Source organism: Protopterus annectens, chromosome 16.part0 (genome assembly GCF_019279795.1).
Source record: "Protopterus annectens isolate FY-2018-M chromosome 16.part0, PAN1.0, whole genome shotgun sequence".
In the NCBI taxonomy this organism is placed as follows: Eukaryota; Metazoa; Chordata; order Ceratodontiformes; family Protopteridae; genus Protopterus; species Protopterus annectens.
The window spans coordinates 878297166-878317930 of NC_056750.1; the positions used below are offsets into that span (position 1 = coordinate 878297166).

At 39.4% G+C, this 20765-nt stretch overlaps 1 protein-coding gene across 1 annotated transcript in view; it reads right to left on the bottom strand.

Moving 5' to 3' along the window:
* The window catches only part of LOC122790379 (zinc finger protein 184-like), a 161773-nt gene that overhangs the window by 35387 nt on the left and 105621 nt on the right, over positions 1 to 20765 (bottom strand). Inside the window, exon 4 of the mRNA XM_044057892.1 lies at positions 16584 to 16692. Within this exon, the coding sequence (XP_043913827.1) occupies positions 16584 to 16692 (109 nt within the window). The remainder of the gene's footprint in view (positions 1 to 16583; positions 16693 to 20765) is intronic.

Below are 20765 nucleotides of genomic sequence, written 5' to 3' on the forward strand. Positions count from 1 at the left end.
TATCCCGTGATAAATAATAAATACCCACCACCAAACCCCTACACTGTTAAGATGAATAGTAAATAATTATCCTGTGATAAATAATAAATAAATACCCACCACCAAACCCCTACACTGTTAAGATAAATAGTAAATAAATATCCTGTGATAAATAATAAATAAATACCCACCACCAAACCCCTACACTGTTAAGATGAATAGTAAATAATTATCCTGTGATAAATAATAAATAAATACCCACCACCAAACCCCTACACTGTTAAGATGAATAGTAAATAGAGACTAGCAAATAGCAGCTGTTTGGTTACCATATTACACTTGTTAACCTTGTACATGACTCAGTATCGCCATCATATGTATAATAATGTACTGGCAGTAATGTTCTGAGCAGCAGGATCAAATGAAAAAAAAAGAGGCTTCAATGTATCAGGTATTATGGTTGTAGTCAGAGTTAAAAGTCTCACAGCTGTAGGATACAAACTATTCCTGAATCTGGTAAACTTACATCAGAAGCTGTGGTACCTCCTTCCAGGCACAAGTTGTGAGTACCAGTTGTGGGCTGGATGGGTTAAATCAGCTAGTATTGTGTATATTCTCTTTTTTGCTCTTGTAAGGAAAACCTCCTGAAAAGGGAGATTTGTGCCCAAGATTTTCTCAGCCACCCTCACTGCCCTCTGCAATTTCTTCTTCTCTGCAACTGCGCAGTTGCCGAACTGTACTATGAAGTTGCTAGTGAGGATACTTTCAATAGCTCCCCTGTAAAAAGTGGTAAGCACAGACAGTGGGAGCCTGGCCTTTTTGAACTTTCTCAGGAGGTGAAGCCTCTGTTGAGCCTTCTTGACTATATGGTTGGTATTAACAGTCTAGGAGAGGTCACCTAAGAGGTGAAAGTCCAGGAACTTGGCTGTTCTGACTTTTTCTACTACCTCCCCTTTGATAGTGAGTGGTTGGTGAACTGTTGCCTTTCTCCTGAAGACCATAATCATTTCTTTGGTCTTATTAACACTCAGGTCCAGATTGTTCTTGTCACACCAGGGGAATCAAAGTGTTCACCTCATCCCTGTAGTTATGTTCATCCCCACCACTAATGAGGCCCACGACTGTGGTATCATCAGCAAATTTTATAATATGGTTTGAGTTAAGTTTTGCAGTACAGTCATGGGTGAAGATGGTGAAGAGCAAAGGGTTGAGCACACCACCTTGGGGAACACCAGTATTTAGGATTATGTCTAGAGAGGTGTTGTTTCCAGCGCATGTCCATTGGGGACTACCAATCAGAAAGTTAAGAGTCCAGTTACACAGGTGCTTGTTTATCCCAAGTTTCAAGAGCTTATCCACAAGTTGCACTGGTATCACAGTGTTGAATGCAGAACTGAAGTTGATATACAGCAGCCTTATGCAGTTGTTTCTCCCTTCTAGGTGTTTTAGTGCAAGATGTAGTGTGACTGATATCACATTCACAGTCGATCTTCTTGCCTGGTATGCAAACTGGAGCGTCTCGAAGGACTTGGGCAAACCTGCAGATAGATGTTTCTCTACAAACCTCTCAAAGCACTTCATGATGTTTGAGGTTAAGGTGACCTGTCTGAAGCCATTGAGGCAGGTAGGGTTGGGTTTCTTTGGAAGTGGGACAATACTGGTTTCCTTCAAATGCGAGAGAACTTTCATCCCTTGCTATGGAGAGTTGAAGATGTGAGTCAGTACCAGACAAACCTGATCCACACACCCCTTCAACACCTTGCCAAGTATGTTATCTGGTCCAGCTGCTTTCCTAGGATTCACCTTCTTAAGCTCAAGTCTCACCTCCTCAAACTTCTTTGTCAGTTGTTGTTTTAGAAGGTATGGTTATGTTCTTATCCTCAAATCTGCCAAATAAGGAATTCAGTTCACTTAGGAATTCCAAGTTGTCATCACATTGGGGTGTTTTTGTCTTATAGTCCGTGAGCTGCTGCACCCCTGGCATAGGCTTCTTGTGTCCCTCATGTCTTGGAAGAGGATCTGAATTTTACTCCCATACTCCCTCTTTGCCTCTTTGATGCTCTTTTTCAGATTTAACCTGGTCACCTTTAATCTTTCTTTGCCATTTGCCTTAAATGCTGTAGTTCTTTCCCTCAGTAGCTTGCAGACATTCCAGGTGAGCCAGAGCTTCTGATTAGCTCTTATAGCGATGGCTTTCGTGGTGGTTACATCCTCAATCATTTATTTATGTAGGCAAGAACTGAGTCAGTATTGGTGTCCATGTCTAACTGGAGGTTGTGGGTAGGTGCTTCTTTGAAGACCCCCCCCCAGCAGGTGGCATTGAAACAGTCCTGAAGGCAATCCATATAACCCTCCTGCCAGACTCTGATTTGTTTAGTAGTTGTTTTTTACTCTGATCAAAGAAGTCTTACAGGTAAGGCAGAAGAAGGATGGCAGTGTGATCACAGCCGTCTATGTTGGGGTGCTTCATAGCTTTAAAGGCTCCTTTAATATTGCTGTAAGCTTTGTATAAGATATTCTCCCCTCTGGTGGGGAAATCCACATACTGATAAAAATGGGGTAGCACCTCCTTAAGCTCAACTTTGTTGAAATCACCTGCTATCACATGAGCAAATTCTGTATTTCTGCTTTGTAGCTCACAGATAGTATTATGGAGTTTATTTTGTGCTCCATCTTGTGCAATTATTTTCTCTCCTTTATTATTCTTCTTTAATTCCCTTATTTTTTTATTCTCTTCTACCAATTTATTCAAGTAAGGTGCAACCTCTTCTCTTCTTCCTTGTAAACAATATCATTGTTTATGTAACAATCTCTTAATCTTTTCCTGATTTATATCATATATTTCCTTTTCTTTTTCATGAAAAAAGCTGTTTTATTCTTTCATATTTCCTTTAACAGTTCTTGACTCAGTTGTTTTATTTTAATTTCTCTATCCTTCTCTTTTCATCTTGACACTCCAAAAAATTTACATTTTTCTTTAAAATTTATCCACCTACTTGTCCAGTTTTCATAAAATATTCTCATACCTATATGGTCCTTCCATTATCCTATCACATTGCTGAAATTTCAAAACTCCGAAGATGATATGGTTGAGCCCATATCGCCGAAGTTTTGAAATGCCGACAACTGTCTATTGGGATTGCTGTATAGTGCGGAACCCATGATTTGCCATTTTCCTCACTGTAGTGCGATCGAGGAGTTTATATATTTAAGTAATAGGGATGTGGGGGGGTGCAGGGGGGCTTGCCCTCCTACAAAAACATACAGGTAAGTTGTTTTTTGTTTTTAATTTTTTTTTCGACATTTCAAAACTTCAGCGATATGGTCTCTGCCATATCGTCTTTGGAGTTTTCAAATTTTGGCTATGCGATAGTGATCCGGTCCTTCCATAGTTTATCTTTTCCCTCTCATCTTTATTTAAATCTTTTTCATTAAGCGTTTTGACACCTTTACCTATTCTTATGTATCCTTCTTTGTCATGCACCTTTATCCATATGGCTATATGATCTGAAAATCCTGTCCTTTTTATCCCTCTTTTTGCCAAATTTTTAAACTGTCCAATACTAAAAAGTAATCGATTCTGGTTTTAACTCCCTTCTTCTTTAAGTCCAGTGTTTATTATCCTATATGTGTAGCTTTCCACTTTTCATTATCTCTTGTGTAATTTTATCACTACTGTTTTTCTTTCTTATTCTTAAATTGCAATTAAAATCCCCCACTAATACTACATCCATATCAACACCTACATCATTTATTTTTTTTTTTAAAACATTCTCTCTTTCTTTGTAACAATTGCACGCGTTGCCATAACTCTGTAAACATTTGTTTTCCATCTTAAATCTATTACTGCTATTCTTCTCAGTTCAACTATTGTAAAATCTAAGATTTTAACATTTTCTTGACATAGTACAACTATTCCTGAGCATTTATCTTTTCCCATATTCCATACAGTAATTCCACCCCATAAAACTTCAGTCTGTAACCTTTCCTCTTCCAAGATTCTAGTATCTTCCAATATAATTATGTGCATATTAACTGAAGCACAACATTCTAAAATATCTGTTCTTTTAATATTCTTCATACTATTAACATTTAAGGCCAAGATCTTCAGCCTTTAAATGAAACTAGTATAGTAGTCCTCTCTCGTCCTTTACTTTTTTAATTCTCTTTCACAATTACACTTTTAAATTTCCTCTTCCTCTCTTTCCTTTTTCCTATAGGATTTTTCTTTCCTCTTACTACTTACCAGTTTACATACTCATCTTTGCTTGTATCAAGCACCTCTTGTTCCCTCGACCTTTCCTCATGTTTTATATCTTTATTTCTTTCCTGTGTACTAACCTGTCGTTCTTGTTCCTTTTCTATATTTTTATCTATTTCATAAACTGGATTCTGTGTACATTCTTTTTCTGTAACTTCTAAACTTTATTCACAATCCACCCACGTATGTCCAGTTTTTCCACATTCTTTACATTTCATGACACATTTTTCATTCATGCCCTGTTTTACCATAAATACAACATTTTCATTTATCACATTCATTAAACAAGTGATTACTTTTTCCACAGAAAAAGCATGTTTGTGGCTGCCATCTGTATTTAACAAATCCTCTGTTACTGTTGACATTAATCACATTCTGAATATGTACAACATTATCACTTTCCATTTTCAAAATAATCCCACAATCCCAAACCCCAGTCTATAAACCTCTGTCATCATATCTTTTTGTTGTGACCATAACATCTTTACATTCAGTCTTTAAATATTCTTTCAGTTCCTCTTTTTTGACTTCCATTCTAAATTGCATTATAACTCTTTTTTTGTTTCTCTATGAAATGCCTGCACCAGATATTCACTCCAAGGATTACAGTTCTTTTTTTGTTCATACCGTTCTAAAAAAATTCTCCATATCCTGTCCCGTTTCAAAGAATATATCACAGTACATTTCCTTATTAATAAGAATAAAGGCTCTTACCTCCTTGGGTGAAACACCCAATGGCGCAATTACAGTGTCCCAGACTTCATACCTTTCAAGTCCTTTCTCTTTCTTACTGCTCAACCTTAGGACAAATTTCTTCTTTCCTTCCTTCACTTCTTCAATTCTTTCTCCCTCTTCCACTGTCTGTGCGTAAGACTTCTTTCTTATCGTGTCTTCAACAACCTCTTCTTCTTGAACCTTCTCCATAATTTCACCCCATAATACTGTCACTTCACTCTCCGGTTCACTCTAGTTAATCATTTCTTTTAAATAAATATCCAGCAACCCTCCGGATTGATGTAATAATACATCCCTACTGACTCTCTTCATCCTCCTCAAACAACTTCTCCTGAAATAAACACTCTGAATTTGGTACCTCTTTAATAACATTTCACTCCTTCACCTTGTTCATTCCTCCTTTCTCCTCCAATATGGACTAACTTTCCACTTCTTCAGCTTCACTTACCTCCCTTTATCGTAAAGGTTCTGCTATCTCCATATTTGCCTTCTCAATTTCCGCAACTATCTTCTCACACACACTCACCATACTTCCTCCTGTTTCTCTGAGCCACCTACGCACCCAGAATGGAAACAGGAAGTTGAACGCATCACCAGCAACAGAATCCTAGTACACTACCAGTAGGGAAAGTTCCCCAGTGCCTTAGCCAAATATCCCCAATAGCATAAATATCACCTTGGATCTCCGCTGAAAAAACATACCTGTAACCTAGTAGGACAAATCTTGTCAACAAACAATTAAAAAAAAAAAAAAGTAATTTTCAGAACTTTAATGTTTTTGTAGCTGCATTATTATATACTTTTGTGTGGGTACCAAACTCTTTGATGTACTTGATGCAGGATTTATCATGGCTACGCTGATTGTGGTCTCCAGTTGGCACTTATGCTTTTCAACATAAACTATCAATCGCTGTATGATTTGCAATATATTTTGGTGATAAAATAATAGTCTGTTGTGAATTAGAACATATCATAGTCCTTATCTGAAGCAAAACAGTCCGGGGTTCAGTGAGACAGCATTATTTGCAAAATTTTTTTGCTGTTATTTTATATGCAAATTTAAATGCATTACAATATCATCATCAGTGTTTAAAAAAACTGGTTTTATCACAATGTTAGTATTTGGTAAGCACAGGAGGGAAAAATAAAATGCAACTGATTTAGTGGAACATACTCTGCTTATATTACAATAAGATGCAAAACCATTTTTGAACTATTTAACTTTCTGGCCAAATGATTTTACTTGAGTTACTTTGTGTAGCTCTTGCTACACTGTAATTTAAATTATTTTGTTAACTATGAATTCTGAGTTTACAAATTCACATAATTTAATAAAAGCTAAAACCTGATAGTAATTTCTTCTACCTTTCTCTCTGAAAGTTTTGGTTGCAAATGTGCTTATAAGGAACTGGTTTCCCATATTAAAAGCTGACGGGCTCTTAACTCATTATTTTAAAATATTTTATCAGAAAATTTATTTTATTTAATCTTTTTATCAAACTATAAGCATTTCTTAAGGAGTCTGAATAAAGTCTTTATAAAACAAAAATTCTGAAAATGGAACTCACAAATGAAATTCAGTGTAACAAATAGAATACATTTCCTAGAAATTGATAATTATCTCCAAATTGAGCCCTACACAGTTAGGTGGATATCACATTGGTGAGGGATAGAACCCATGTAATAAGGGTGGCAGGTATGTCCTCAGTAAACACGAACAAGATCAGTGGTGCTCCCTGGAGCTCTGTACCGGAACCATTACTATTTGGCATCTATTTCATATATCTCCAAATTACATATGGGGAACTCTGACTGACCAAGTCTGCAGATGACTACAAACTTGGTGTCATCCTCAAGTTCCCTTCTGGTAAACAGAAGCTCCAAATGGAACTTCAGTATGTCAACAACTCAAAGAACAGGTTAAAACCAAATGTTAAAAAGTGCAATATCGTTACATTTCGTAAACAATCCCTTTATCCAGCTTATAGTACAGACAACACCCCATTTCAAAATGAAAGTGTAGTGAGACCTTGGATTATGGGTAGACAATTCCCTTTCCTTTGACTATCAAACTGCAACAACAGTTAAGAATCTTGTTACCTGGCACATTTGATTGCAAAAGGTATTTCATCTTGATTCAGGAAAGTTCTAACCTCTTGATATTCTGCATTGATTAGACCTAATATAACACCCCTTTTACGATGCATCGTACATCAAAGCAACTGAAAATATCCCAGAGGTTTGTAACTAAAAAAAAAAAATATCAAACTTAAACAGACAAGAACTACCAGGAGAGACTGGAAGCATGGTCTCTTTAATCAGTATCCTAAAAGCTTCTTAGGGGTGATTTGTGTCTTGCCCTTTGGACCATTAGTGTTCCTTTTGTCCAAGAACTTTTATATTTCCACAATCAAACAGTCTCAGTAGCACTAGTACCATGGATCAAAATTGCTCCAGCAAATAAACAAAGCATAGTGGAAAAAAATGGATTTGTCATGCAATGCTTATCCCTTCTCTGGAACAAACTTCCACTTTATAATAAGCAATGTTATAAATTATCTTCCTTCAAAAAAGCTGCATAGGTGCCCACAAATGCACCCTATGGTATGACTGGCCCACTGCTCCTTGGAAAAGTAGGTATAGGTCTAAGGAGGGTACTGGCAAGGTATAAATGGCAACAGGGCCCAGTTGTCTAAAATGTTCTATGATTAATGAGCATAATGTGAAAAGTGAAAGGTCACGTGCTGCATGTATTTATTTCACAAATGAAGTTGTGATTTGCAAAAGTAGCATGCATATTATGGTAACAAGCTGTAGTGGTACCAGTTCAAAAAAGCGGTTTGTCACACCAGATCCAAACAATTTGGAGTTCATCTAAATGACAAAGGGAACCTTCCTGTGCTGGACGTAAAACACTACAGGGACATCTTATATTTGGAATCTTGTGGCATTATTTGAAGACATAACAGCAAAACTAAGGATCCTGAAATGATTCCACATGGCTGAACAATTAATACATTACCAGCATTAAGTGCCAATCCATATATAATTCAATGGACAAAGCACTAAAGCAGGGGATGCAACAAGTTAGGGTGGGAGGGTTACCCATTTGTCTAAAATGTGGATACCAGTGGTGTCCCCCAGGGCTGTGTACAGTACAGACATAAGAAAGGGAAATGGGTCTATGGATAATCAAATATGCTGATTATTGCAAACACAATTACAGCTGCCCATTACGTTTGTAGATCTGTCATGTGACAATGTCAGGTAATTAAACTGTTTTCAACAATACATGTTGCACCTTTTGTCCACGAATGACAGACCTATGGCCTACTGTGTATTTGTTTGCCCTTGCTAGTAGTTTAACAATATATTCACCCTGTTATACTACAGTGCTGTGGCTTAGCATTTTACATTTTACTACTGACAAAGGAGCAGTCAAAGTGAAATTACGTTCACAGCCATTTTCACCGTTTCTTTAGCCTTGGTAATATTTCTATAGGTCTCTGGCTTTTGCCTACACTGTATGTGATTGCCTAGTCCGGTTTTCTTTCCCCCCACCCCCATTCACAGCACACCACCTTCCTCTAACATTATGCTTACTTACCCACAACCTTATTTCATGTTAAAACCACACCTCCTTAAAAGCACACTTGCGCTACTCACAAAACTTGTGGGTAATGCAAGTGTGATCAAATCATAGTAAAAAAATACTCTCTAATTTTTCCATTATTATTTTAGCACTGCTCATCACTGCTTCTGCCACACCTGTTTACAGGCTCATAACTTTATTACTAAACGTCTACCACAATGAACAAATACCAAAAACATTCACATTGTTATCAATATACATACTGCCATAACATCCACATTAAAGTACCCATTTTTACTCTCCAGCCACAAAAAAATAATCTTATCTAGGCACACATGCAAATAAAAATCTTTCTCAAAAATATCTGTAAAATTCTGTTTTACGTTCTGCTATTTCTAGCTGGTGATACTGAAATTAATTGTGGACCTCATACCATGCTTTTCGGCCCCAAAACTCGGACTGAACCACAAAAGGAGGGGGAGTATCCATATTCATCAAAGATAGCCACACCTCCAGGTTAGTGGCACTGCACGAAGCATCGGAGACCATGTGCAACTAGCAGTGGGCAAAACTGCCTTTCAGTCTATAGCCTGCTACAGACCACCCTCCCAAACTCAGGAACCCCACTCGGCTTCCCTGAGAACACTGGAGAATATGAAGGTCTTTCCAAACACCATTATATTGGGTGACTTCAACTACCCAAACATAGACTGGGAGCACTACTCAAGCCCCAACACCCTCGCCCAATGGTTCCTAGAATTTATAAACTCAAATGCTATGGAACAACTGGTCACCACTCCCACAAGAGGGGAAAACATATTGGACCTGATCATCACCAACATGGGGACTCTATGTTCCTTACCAGAGGTATACCCCTCATTGGTAAGATCTGAGAATAAATTAATTTCACTGGACATCCATATCCCATCCCCACCCCCAGCCAAGGAAACCACGGTGAAGAATTTCTCAAAAGCAAACTTCACACTTCTCAAAACCGAGGTGGAATCCTTCAAAGCCCCCGGGCCAGTGGAAAATATGGCCCAAACCGCAGAATCCTTTACAAATGCATTCTATGGACACCTACAGGAATGCATGGATCATGCTATCCCAAATAAAACCAAGACTCACTCCTCCAAAGGCAGGAGACCTGTCTGGTGGACCCTAGCCATAAATAAGTTATACAACAGAAGGAGGAAGCTATTACATGACAGAGCAAAATCCCAAAAAGGGAAGGCATCTCTGATCAGTACTAGCAAGAAACTACGATCCCTCATAAAATCATCTAAGGCCAGCTTCGAAAGAAAAATTGCACAAGATGCTAAAGATAATCACAAGGCCTTCTTCAATTATGTCAGGAACCTGGGTGGCAACTCCCAGATATGCTCTGAGTTAGTGCAAAATGACAAAAAATACACTGAACCCACAGACATTGTGTGTAGCCTCCCTGACATCACAGATGCACAGGTGAGAGCTGCCCTCTCCAAAGCAAAAAACACAGCATCAGTGGGACCGGACGGTGTCCTGGGCTGCGTCTTACACGAGCTCCAAGAAGAACTGAACCCTCACATAAAGTCACTGTTCAATCTCAGCCTTACTACAGGATATGTACCCAAGGAATGGCATACAGCAACAGTGGTCCCACTCCACAAAGGTGGTGCCACAACAGACCCCAGAAACTATCACCCTATAAGCCTGACTAGCCTGGTCTGCAAAGCTATGGAGCGTATCATCATGGAACTCATAAACAAAGACATTGGGAACCTCTAAACACTGGATCCCACCCAATTCAGCTTTGTTAAGGGCAGATCTTGCCTCTTGAACCTGGTCGACTTCTTTGAAACAGTCACCAAGGCCATAGATGAAGGGAAGGTAGTCCACACAGTCTACCTGGACCTCGCAAAAGCCTTCAACACTCGGGCATCATAAAAAAGCTCACCAGCTTAAATATCAACCCATATGTCACAAGATGGGTTGCAAACTGGCTCAGAGATAGAACCCACATGGTCAGAATTGCAGGTGCCATGTCAGACTCTAAACCAGTTACAAGTGGCATCCCACAAGGCTCAGTCCTGGGACCTCTCTTGTTCGGTATATATTTCTCTGAGGTACAGGCTAACATGGGAGGACTATGGCTGACCAAGTTCGCAGATGACTGCAAACTGGGTGCCATAATCGACTCGCCGACTGACACAAGCATCCTCCAAAAGGGTCTCACAGAGACAGATAACTGGTGACAGAGCCATGGCCTAAAGCTAAATGCCAAAAAGTACATAGTCATCCCCTTTGGGAAAAACAAAGTGCCCACAAATTACCACATAGGTGGTAATCCATTAAGTACAGAAGAAGTAATTAGGGATTTGGGGACCCAAGTAGGTAGCAATCTCTCCTTTGACAATCACGTTGCCAAAGTGGTTAGAAAGACCTTCTATATAGCCCACCTTATCATGAAAGGGTTCACATCTAGATCAAGAGAGGTCATTGTGTCCCTCTACTCATCAGTCATCAGGCCCATAATTGAATACAATGCCCCATTCGGGATGTAGCTTACCCGACACCTGCAGCAACTGGAAAGACCCCAAAAGTACCTCACCAAGAGGATCACGGGACTCAAACAGATGCCCTACGCAGTTAGGCTAAAGAAACTCCAGCTGTACTCAGTTGCTTACCACCTATTCAGAGGCGATCTGTGCCTGACGTATAAAGCCATGTCCAACCCAGAATTAATGGACATGCTCCACCTCAGGAAATCCAAATCCCTTAGAGCTACACACTCCAGGGACTTAAACCTCAGCACAGAAATAAATAGGACATGCTGGAGGGACAGATTCATATCCCAGAGGCTCCCCTCACTCTGGAACAAAATCCCAATCCATGTTAGGCACAGCCTCTCAATAACCCTCTTCAAGAGAAATCTTGACGAGTGGATGGGAGATCGTAGGTTTACCCCTGGGATCTCTTCTGTGTCCCTACTAGACAGAGGCACAGTAAACTAACCTTAAAAGTGATATCTTCTGTGACCTACTATACAGAGGCACAGTCAACTAATCTAAAAGGGCGGCGAAAGCCAAACACACTCTGGTTAGGCTTATAAATGCCCTAGGGCAGATAGCCTAGTATCAACCTATGAACCTGCTGAAACTAATCATCCATCTTCTCAAATTCAACATTTAAAAGGCCTCAGCCTCTTACATCTATATTGTAGAAGCATCTGCAACAAAGTACCTGAACTATAAAGCATGAAGCGAATGCTTGCAACCTAAAAATTTAGCAATTTTAGAAAAATAGCTGGAACCTTGCATACATGCCTCTGAATTTGGTACCCCAGGTTACGCAATATATAGAAAAGACAGACTGTTGCATACAACTAGTAGTCTAATAAAATGGTACAATATCCATTAAAGTCTAATTTGCATATCAACTTACTATTATGACATGAAGCTATACTTGTAATTGTAAGCTTAGATGACATCAAGCAACGTATTAGTTGTATTACCCAACATCAGACGAAGCAGTTAAAGTACTCCCAGGTAACTTTCGCTGGATTAACGATGACTGCTCTAACAGATTTAACTTGAAGATTTTACAACCATTAGAATGTGGAAGCTAAAAATAATCCAAGTTTGCATTTAAAATTGCTAGCGTTTTCTCAGCTCATTACACCTTCTACACATCAGCAACATAAAACAGGAATTAAGATTACCAGCAAGATGTCCAGGAATGAAAAATGCAGGCCAAGAAGAGCTTCCAGTAGTTTAATAAGACACAGCAAAATTGACAAGATTGAGTGCTTTCGTATAAAAATATACTTCATCAGAATCTGTTACAAAAAGCACAAACACCAAGTTTAAATACCCCTCCCTATAATCACATGGCAGTTTGCATCATCAATGCACTCACTTGTAAAAAAAAAAAGCATGCCTTAAAGCAACAACATGTTACAGGTCAAGACTTAAAAAATATTATGTTATCTGCTAGTTTACAAATATAAAATGAAAATAAAAATAATCCTTGCCTGACAAAAAAAGCACCTGGCTACACAGTGTAAGATTTAAGTTTTAAAACACAAGCTATATACACCCCTTTGTTGAGTCCAGGGGGATTAGTAGCATTTAATCTAAAATGCCAATGCAGTTCCCTTTCTTACAATTTATCCTCCCCATGGTCCCCCTCTAAGGTCTTGTAACACTTGTTCCAAAACAAAAAATCGAAAACTGTGACTGGGGTACTCAATAATATGTTTAGCAAGGGCATTTGCTAAACAGTTTGTAAAAAGCAACGGAGATCTTGCTTTCTCCGTTGCTTTTGCCCACAGCTCTGATGTACTGCGTAAGCATACACTTGCGCAGTACATCAGAACTGCCGCAGAATACCAGACAGCTGTGGTAGGGCAAGATAGTCCACAAATGAAAAATGCAGGCCAAGAAGATCTTCCCCCTCCTGAGAATTAAGGTAATCAAATTAACACCTTTTAAAAATGAGCAAATCTAATAATAAATATGGTGACTCAGCCCCTGCCTCTCATAGCTATTTGGAATAAATCCTAGTGTAAACTTTCTTGAAACCCTTTGCCACGTATGGTGCACCTGTTTCTGTTTTGATAATTTTTTACATCTAGCTTTCAGGTCTGTATATATATATTATCCACTGATGTGCCCCTTACTAATTGTAGGCTGCACGGTTAGTGCAGTGTTTCTGCATACTACAATCAACTACAACAAATGCTCTCTTACAAAGAATGCACTGGTGTTTTTACAAGTAATTCAGCTACTGGGATTATCATATGTAATTCAGCTACACTGAATACCCTCTTACAGAATGCACTAGAACTTTAGTCTGTAAAGTACGTTCCAAATTCTACACTTGCAGTTTTCTTCTTATTATACTGTTTCGATATTTCTTTCTTTCTTGGGGGAGGGCAGATCCACCTTGAAAATGGGATATTTCTAAGTGAAGGCCGCTTGGTAAATAAAATAAAACCAAGATGGTCTATAAACAAATATGCATCTGTTGCAGTGGCAATAACCTCATTAAATACAGGATCATAAGGCTTCACAAAAAGGACAGATTATTAATGCAGACTACTACTTCTTCTGGCTTTTTCCCGGTTAGGGGTCGCCACAGAGGATCAACTGTCCGCTCATGATTGGCAGTAGAGTTTTACGGTGCCAAGTTGCCAGCCCGGCGCCCAACCTTCCATGGAAGGCACACACATGCAGGCATTCATGCCTAGGGCCAATTTAGAGTGTCAAATCCACATACAGCATGTCTTTGGGATGCGGGAGGAAACTGGAGCACCAGGAGGAAACCCATGCGACCACAGGGAGGACATGCAGACTCCGCACAGAAGGCACCCCAACTGAGGATCGAACAGGAGAACCTCTTGCTGTGAGGCGATAACGTTAACCACTGCACCACCGTGGCCGCCCCAGATTATTAATGCAGACTAAATGGTCAAAATATAAAAATATACAATCACTGAAGATCTATGGATAATAGCAATTTAAACTGAATTGAGCAAAGTCAGAAAGACATATTATGTAGCCCTTCTAATTTGAAAGGGTATATACTATTTTATACCTCACTCACCTGAACTCCCTCTTCAATTAGTACTATGTTTTATAGCCCTTGAACAAACTACCTGAAGGAACTTGTCAAGGTACAATAATTACTTACCTGAAAAAGTGTAAGATTGGGTAAATATGGGCTATTTAAAAAGCTCCAGGGATTGTCAGATTTTTTCTGCCATGTTATTAAGACAAGACCTCTGCCTGTTCTATAAGACAATGTCTGATCCAGTTCAATTTGACAGGCTGTGCCTGGAATGCACCACTGGGGAAGCCAACTCTGCACTGTAAAACTGTGTACTAAAAGTAAATATCCATAAGAAAAAAAAATATCTTGACAAATAGATTACACAACACCTTCCAATATTAAAGAATAAGTCTCCTTTTACAATTAGAAGTTGCCTGCCATTTTTTTTTTTTTTTTTTTTTAGTTTAGTCAAATCTGACTCCTTGTGACCTCACTGAGTTTAGCATACCAGGCCTGTCTGACAAAAACTGCTTCATGTTCTTGCAAATTCTTATTCATTACGTCTGTAATGTGATTCATCCACCATCTTCTTTTGCCTTCAATCTTTCCCAGCATCAGTGTCTTTTCTAGTGAATTCTATCTTCACATTATGTGACCAAAGTATTAGACTTGTAGTTTTATTATCAGGTCTTCGAGTGAACAGCCTGGATTTATTCTCTTAAGTACTGATTGCTTTGACCTTCTTGCAGTCACACACACGAAGACTTGGGTTCGAACAGCAGCTCAGTCAATGGAACAGCCAGCCAGGAAAGGATGGGAATAAGTTGATGTGTCACTTGCTCATCCACGTGAGAGTATTTGGGCACAGTCCTGCCAAAGTGCCCCCCCTTCTGGGGAATGCCAGTACTGCACACCCTGCAACTGGAGAAGGAGGCCATAAAATTGAGTTAAAAAAAAGAAAAGAAAAAAAAATAGAGACCAATACTAGTTAAGTGCTTCTGGCCCCGTTATTTCTTACTGTTCCATTTCACACTTTCATTCATCCCTCTCACTCTGGGGCCAACACTTTTCTTGTTGCACTGTACTCGGTTACTTCTCAGTGGATGCACCTGTCTGGTTAGTCAGTTGTACACTTGCACAGTACTGTATCAACAGCTGTCATTTATCTCTAGTCTCGCCCTCCTACATGTTCTGTATCATTACACTGCTTGGAGTCACCTTGTATTCCTCTGTGCCGTTCACTTTGGAATATCTCAGACAAAAATGAACCCAGACCAATAAATATCAAACAAGATTTGAATATCTCAAGATGGAAGGCAAAGTGAAAAAATGTGTGGGAGGGGTTTATGATGCACTCATATTCTGAACAGGAGGTCCCTTTGGTGGGAGGAGACACAGGTCTGCAACTGTTCAGCTTAAACAGAAGACCTTCCTTGTCATCTCGGAGTCTGAAGGCTGCTCCTCTGAAGCAGATTTAACAAAATGAATGAAAGGTACTGACTTTCCAGAGAAGAAAAACTATACGCAATGCAAGGCTGAACAGAATAGTAAAGCTTAATGCGTTTAAACAAGCTACAATTATTTTGCAACTTGCAGGCAAGACTCTGATTCTCAAAGCCACAACTTTTTTATGTGCAACATACATGACATGAAGGGCCCTCCTTGTCACCTCTGAAATGAGAAAAGTGGGTCCCATTACTAAGGTTATCAAATAGAAATAAAATTCTACACTTCATGAAGAAAGGCTAGTACATTTAAATGTGTATACCCTGAAAAAGGAGGATATTCAAGAAATTCTGGTCCAGTAGGAGACGAAGACAAAACAAAATGCAAAGTGGAAGGGTTAAGTTTGTAAAAACAAAAGACCCAATGCTGGCATGAAATAAAATAGCCAAGATGGAAAAAAGAAATAAGTGTAACCCCCCCCCCCCCCCAAAGAAAAGAAAAGAAAAACTATAAAGATAAAAGGAGGAGAAAATTAAAACATCTGGGACATAGTCAAACTGGAAGGAGGGTCAATTAAACATGTGGAACTTTGCAAAGGTATGATAGTATTATCGTGCCAGGACTGGTTTATCTTTAAAATGTCGACTGTGCAAAGCCGAACGGCCGCACCACCCAAATGTTTCTGTGAAACCCGCACCGCCAAAATGTCACATACTCGAAAAAAACATCGACATTTCTGACTGCACTACTACAAACAAGTACTAACACGGGTCAAAAAGGTTGTGAGATTTTGTGGTTCAGAACATTGGCATTTGAGGTTTTGACCAGGTGCAGTTCAGAGTTTGCGGAAGTGGGTTCGATGTTCCGACCGTCAACATTTTAAAGGTAAACCATCAAGAATATATAAACCAACTGAGGGGCAGAAAGCTTTAACAAATGGAAAGTGCACGTTTCTGAATTATCTACTATAGCAATTTGAAATGAAAAAGTCTTAACTAAGAATAACATTTTTCCTTCCACATCTGGTACCCCACTTACCTATAGTATCCAACGTTTCACAATTTTGCATCGTCACATCTCTTACAAGTTCTTCGTCACCTTTCCTGTCTTCTTCTTTGACAGTAACAGTACAGAAGGTGTCGGGAACCTGAGAATGGACGAAAGATGTTTGATCTTTTAATTTATTAACTTACTTTTAAGCACATACAATTCCGTACTTTTCAACTGACGACATTAGCATTTATTACCACTAATGTAGCTATTAAGACACAAGGATAAAAAGGTCACTCGTTAGCTAAAGACGACCCACCCTCCACTTAAACAGGGAATGGATAGAAAGAAATGTCTAAAGTTCTGTGGAGTTCCTTCAGAAGGAAAAGTAGCTCAATAGTACAGGACTGTAAAGCCAACTATTTGGTTAGGCTTGCAGCTCTAAGTTGCACAGGAATAAAGTTTTGAATGTGAAACAGACCTGGGATGGACACCTGGGTGCTGGCACAACCAACAAGGGACAGTGACAGTGAGTGGCTGACACCAGATTATACATCCTGCTGGAAGGTCCAGCCTGTTGCAATGCTGGCATCTACTAAAAAGCAGTGCAAAATATGGGACCGGGTTACGTGCCTGGATTTGACAGAGTTCCACATGACAGACTTGATGGGGTATGTACAAGAGCATGCAAATTCAGAGAGGAAGGCACAGCAGGACCTTACATCTGAAAGTACACACAATAACCAATGGGAAGGGTTAAGGCCACATGGAAGAAATATCCTTATGGTGGCTGGCTGGAAAAGAGCTGAATCATGACCAACTCTCACCTTGACGATAGGAATAAACGGCAGGGTTGTGATGGTGGCTGCATGTTGGGGCGGGTGGAAATAGGATTAGAAATGAGCAGCCACAGAAGTTATGTTAAAGAGATTAGTCATGAAAAGAGAAGAAAGCCACTGCTGAGTATGAGTACAAGAACATCAGTACTGCGGCAGTAGAATATCCAGTGCCAGGACTTCTAACTTCATTTACATATGAACTGCAGTGCACTATGAAGCCAGACTGAAGGGATGAGTAGTCTGTGGACAGAAGGCTAAACTATAAGGTGCTAGACCCACATTATGTACTGGAAATGGGACAGAAGCAAATGGAGCAAGTGGGATGAGGTTATATGTCTTATGGAGGAAGAGGCTAGGCCCTTCCAGTGTGCTACTGGCAGAAGAGAAGAGGAGTGAATGGGGTTTACTCCCTCTATGTACCTTTACAGCTTTCCCACTGGTGTCGTTGGAAGCAACATCGACATGTAGCAACAAACTGTGGTTTTATAAAGTGTCCGCTGCTGTCATTGCAAACCTCTCCCCTTCTTGTCCTTCCCTTTCCTAATGTAGGGATCACAAAACAAACTTCTATAGTGATCACTTTGGAAAAGTGTATCCCACATTCCTTCCAAAACCTAGGAGATGGTGATGACAATGCTAAGGAGATTTATTTTCCCTAGTCGGGTCTTATCTTCTGTTTGACTCCAGTTTCCAAATCACTGCCCTACCAACCAAATTACTGTGGGGACCTCCTTTTTTTATTACTGGACAATGATATCCAAGGAATATTAATCCCAAACTCCTCTTTGCCTTGTTTTAAGCATTGCACTTAAGACTGTTATCCTGTATGCTTGTGTCTTTGGCCTGTTTACTGCAACTAACCAGCAGAAAATCTTATACTCCACCTTCCAGCTTTAGTGCAAACATTCCAGGTGCCCCTGCCTATCAGTCGGTTTTGCACAATACATTCAGTCTCTTTACTGAATAAGCATTCTCACTTCTCTCTCTGTCTTGTTCTGCCCACATTTCTGTTATGCATGCAGCACTGATGTCTAAGTACAACCATGCAGGTGACACATTATGATTCCCAGGCACAACAATATTCCCTTTCAGATATATTTCAAGTCTTCTTCCCTCATTTTGTGCTATTTCCTTCCATTCTTCTTTGGCAGTTGCTACAGGCTCATTAGTCATATCCATTTCCCTTTGCCCTTCCTATATGCATTTTACAAATACTGGAATGTTGGCAGCCAATGACTACAAAGCAGATGCTAATTAGACACACTGTTGAAGTACTTTAAATTTGTGGCAGCTTCAGGATATCCTCCCCAAAATATACAGTGCTAGAGTTCTGACTGCAACCTAGATGACCTGGGTTCAAGTAGTGAGCCTGGCATCTGAGGAGTCAGCAGGAAGAATAGAAAATTAAGCAATATTTTATTTATTTCTCAGCCAAGCAGGAAATGATCAACAGGCCATTCTATTTAACCAGGGATGGCCTGCATTGGCTTTGATTACTGACAATGACATTGTTCACCTCCATAGTGCCCTTTTTTTTTAGGCAATGCCAACCTGATAAACCAATCAGCATAACAAAGTAAGCAAAGGACAACATGAAAATAGTAATACACTTCAACTGAACCGAAGAGACAGAAGAATAGGTAAAATCCATCAAAGCCAAGTATGAGGCTAAAACAGCCACCCAAGCCAAAGAAAATCACAAGGCCTTTTTAGTTGTGCTTGTTTTGAAGAAAATGAAAACACTGTCATCTGTGTTAGCATGTCTGGCAGGAGATTTGTATACATTCTCAGATTAATTTGTATTGTATATCAGCATGTCCAATTGTGAAAATGTCGATACATTTTTTTTTTAATGTGCAGTATTTCCCTGTTTAAACAGAATGTTTAAAGAATCTGTCAGTGTTTTGATACATTTCTAATCGTGTATGTTTGAGAGGGAGATTCTAAAGTACCCTGGGGAATCAGCTGAAAAGCAGATGATGTCATTAGCATGTTCCTGGTTGCTAGGTGATTATTTGAACAGCTGATTGACAGGAAGAATAACTTTTTCAAACAGCTGACTGTTAAGTTGTGTAGTTAATCAAGTGCTGAGCAATTTGTGAAGAGTTGCAGTCAGTTACAGTGCTGTGCAGTGATACCCGAAGAAAAGAGAATTTGCCAAAAACTGTAAGCCTGTCTTTGCCTTGCTGTTTTGTGTTAGATTAGATCAGAGACAGTATTCTCTAGTTAGATTAGGAAAGCTTAGTTATTGAGATAGAGTTTTTTTTTCAAAATGATGGACTTCTGTCCTACAGTTTAATTTTATATTTCTGGTGATTGAATTCTGGTGTTTATTGTAAGCTATTGATTTACATTCTTGTAATAATTTTACTTATTAAAGGTTTTTCATTACTTTACATTGTGGCTAGAAAACATTGTTTTTCTTTAAAGATTAGAGAGTGTTTACACCTGTTTGATATTTCCCTTGTCCCCTTGAAGGTCTGGCTGCTCTAGTCATAGCTATCACTTATTTTGATATTTAATTTTCATAACTGGACACTTCTTTACAAGGACATGAAGACACTCTTATTGGTGACAGCATTACCATATTATTTTGGGGAAGGGACACAGCTGGAAATCTGTGGCAGGCTTTCCCAGAAGTGTTTGGATGTGTGAGATTTAAATTTACTTTGAGCGTGAGTGTATCCGAGGTCTTAAACTGGGGACATGTTGATCTGAAGTGTGTAATAAGGAAATACATTTGGGGTGGACATAGGTATATAGTCCAGTCCCAGGAAAATAGAGCATGTTCCTGTTGTGCTCTTAGGGGAAAATTGTGAAATATTACTTCTGTTTAAGTGACAGTCTCATACTGGAGTCAGTAGTGAGGATTGAAGTTCCTTAGTTACTGACCTAGGATAGTAAGAGACATCATTTAATTGCTGGCAGTCTGGTGGGGTATTGACTGGACATCACATTTATTGGTGGCAGTCCGGTGGGATATTAACTGAATGTCACATTATTGGTACCAGTAGTGTGGGATTTTTAATTGGATTCTGGTAGCCTGTGGGTAGTTGTCATTAGGGTGAGCACTCTTGACAGCCACAAAGTAAACATTCAGAATTTCAATCCATCACAGTTTTACTTTTTAGTTAGATAGTCAAGAATAGCAGGCAAGGATGTCAGCAGAAGATTTTAGCAAGCCAACAAAGATCCAGTTGGCTAAGGAGTGTGAAGTCAGAGAAGTGGTGCATGCCAACTTGACCAAGGAAGCAATGATTTCAGCCTTGGTTGCAGCCACAGCTCAGACCGGCCATTCGGAGGATATCCATTTTGGCTGGTGTTGTGCAGCCTGCAGTGACGCAACACATTTTCTTCAGAGAACCTAAGAATTTGTCTGGAGTTAGACAGT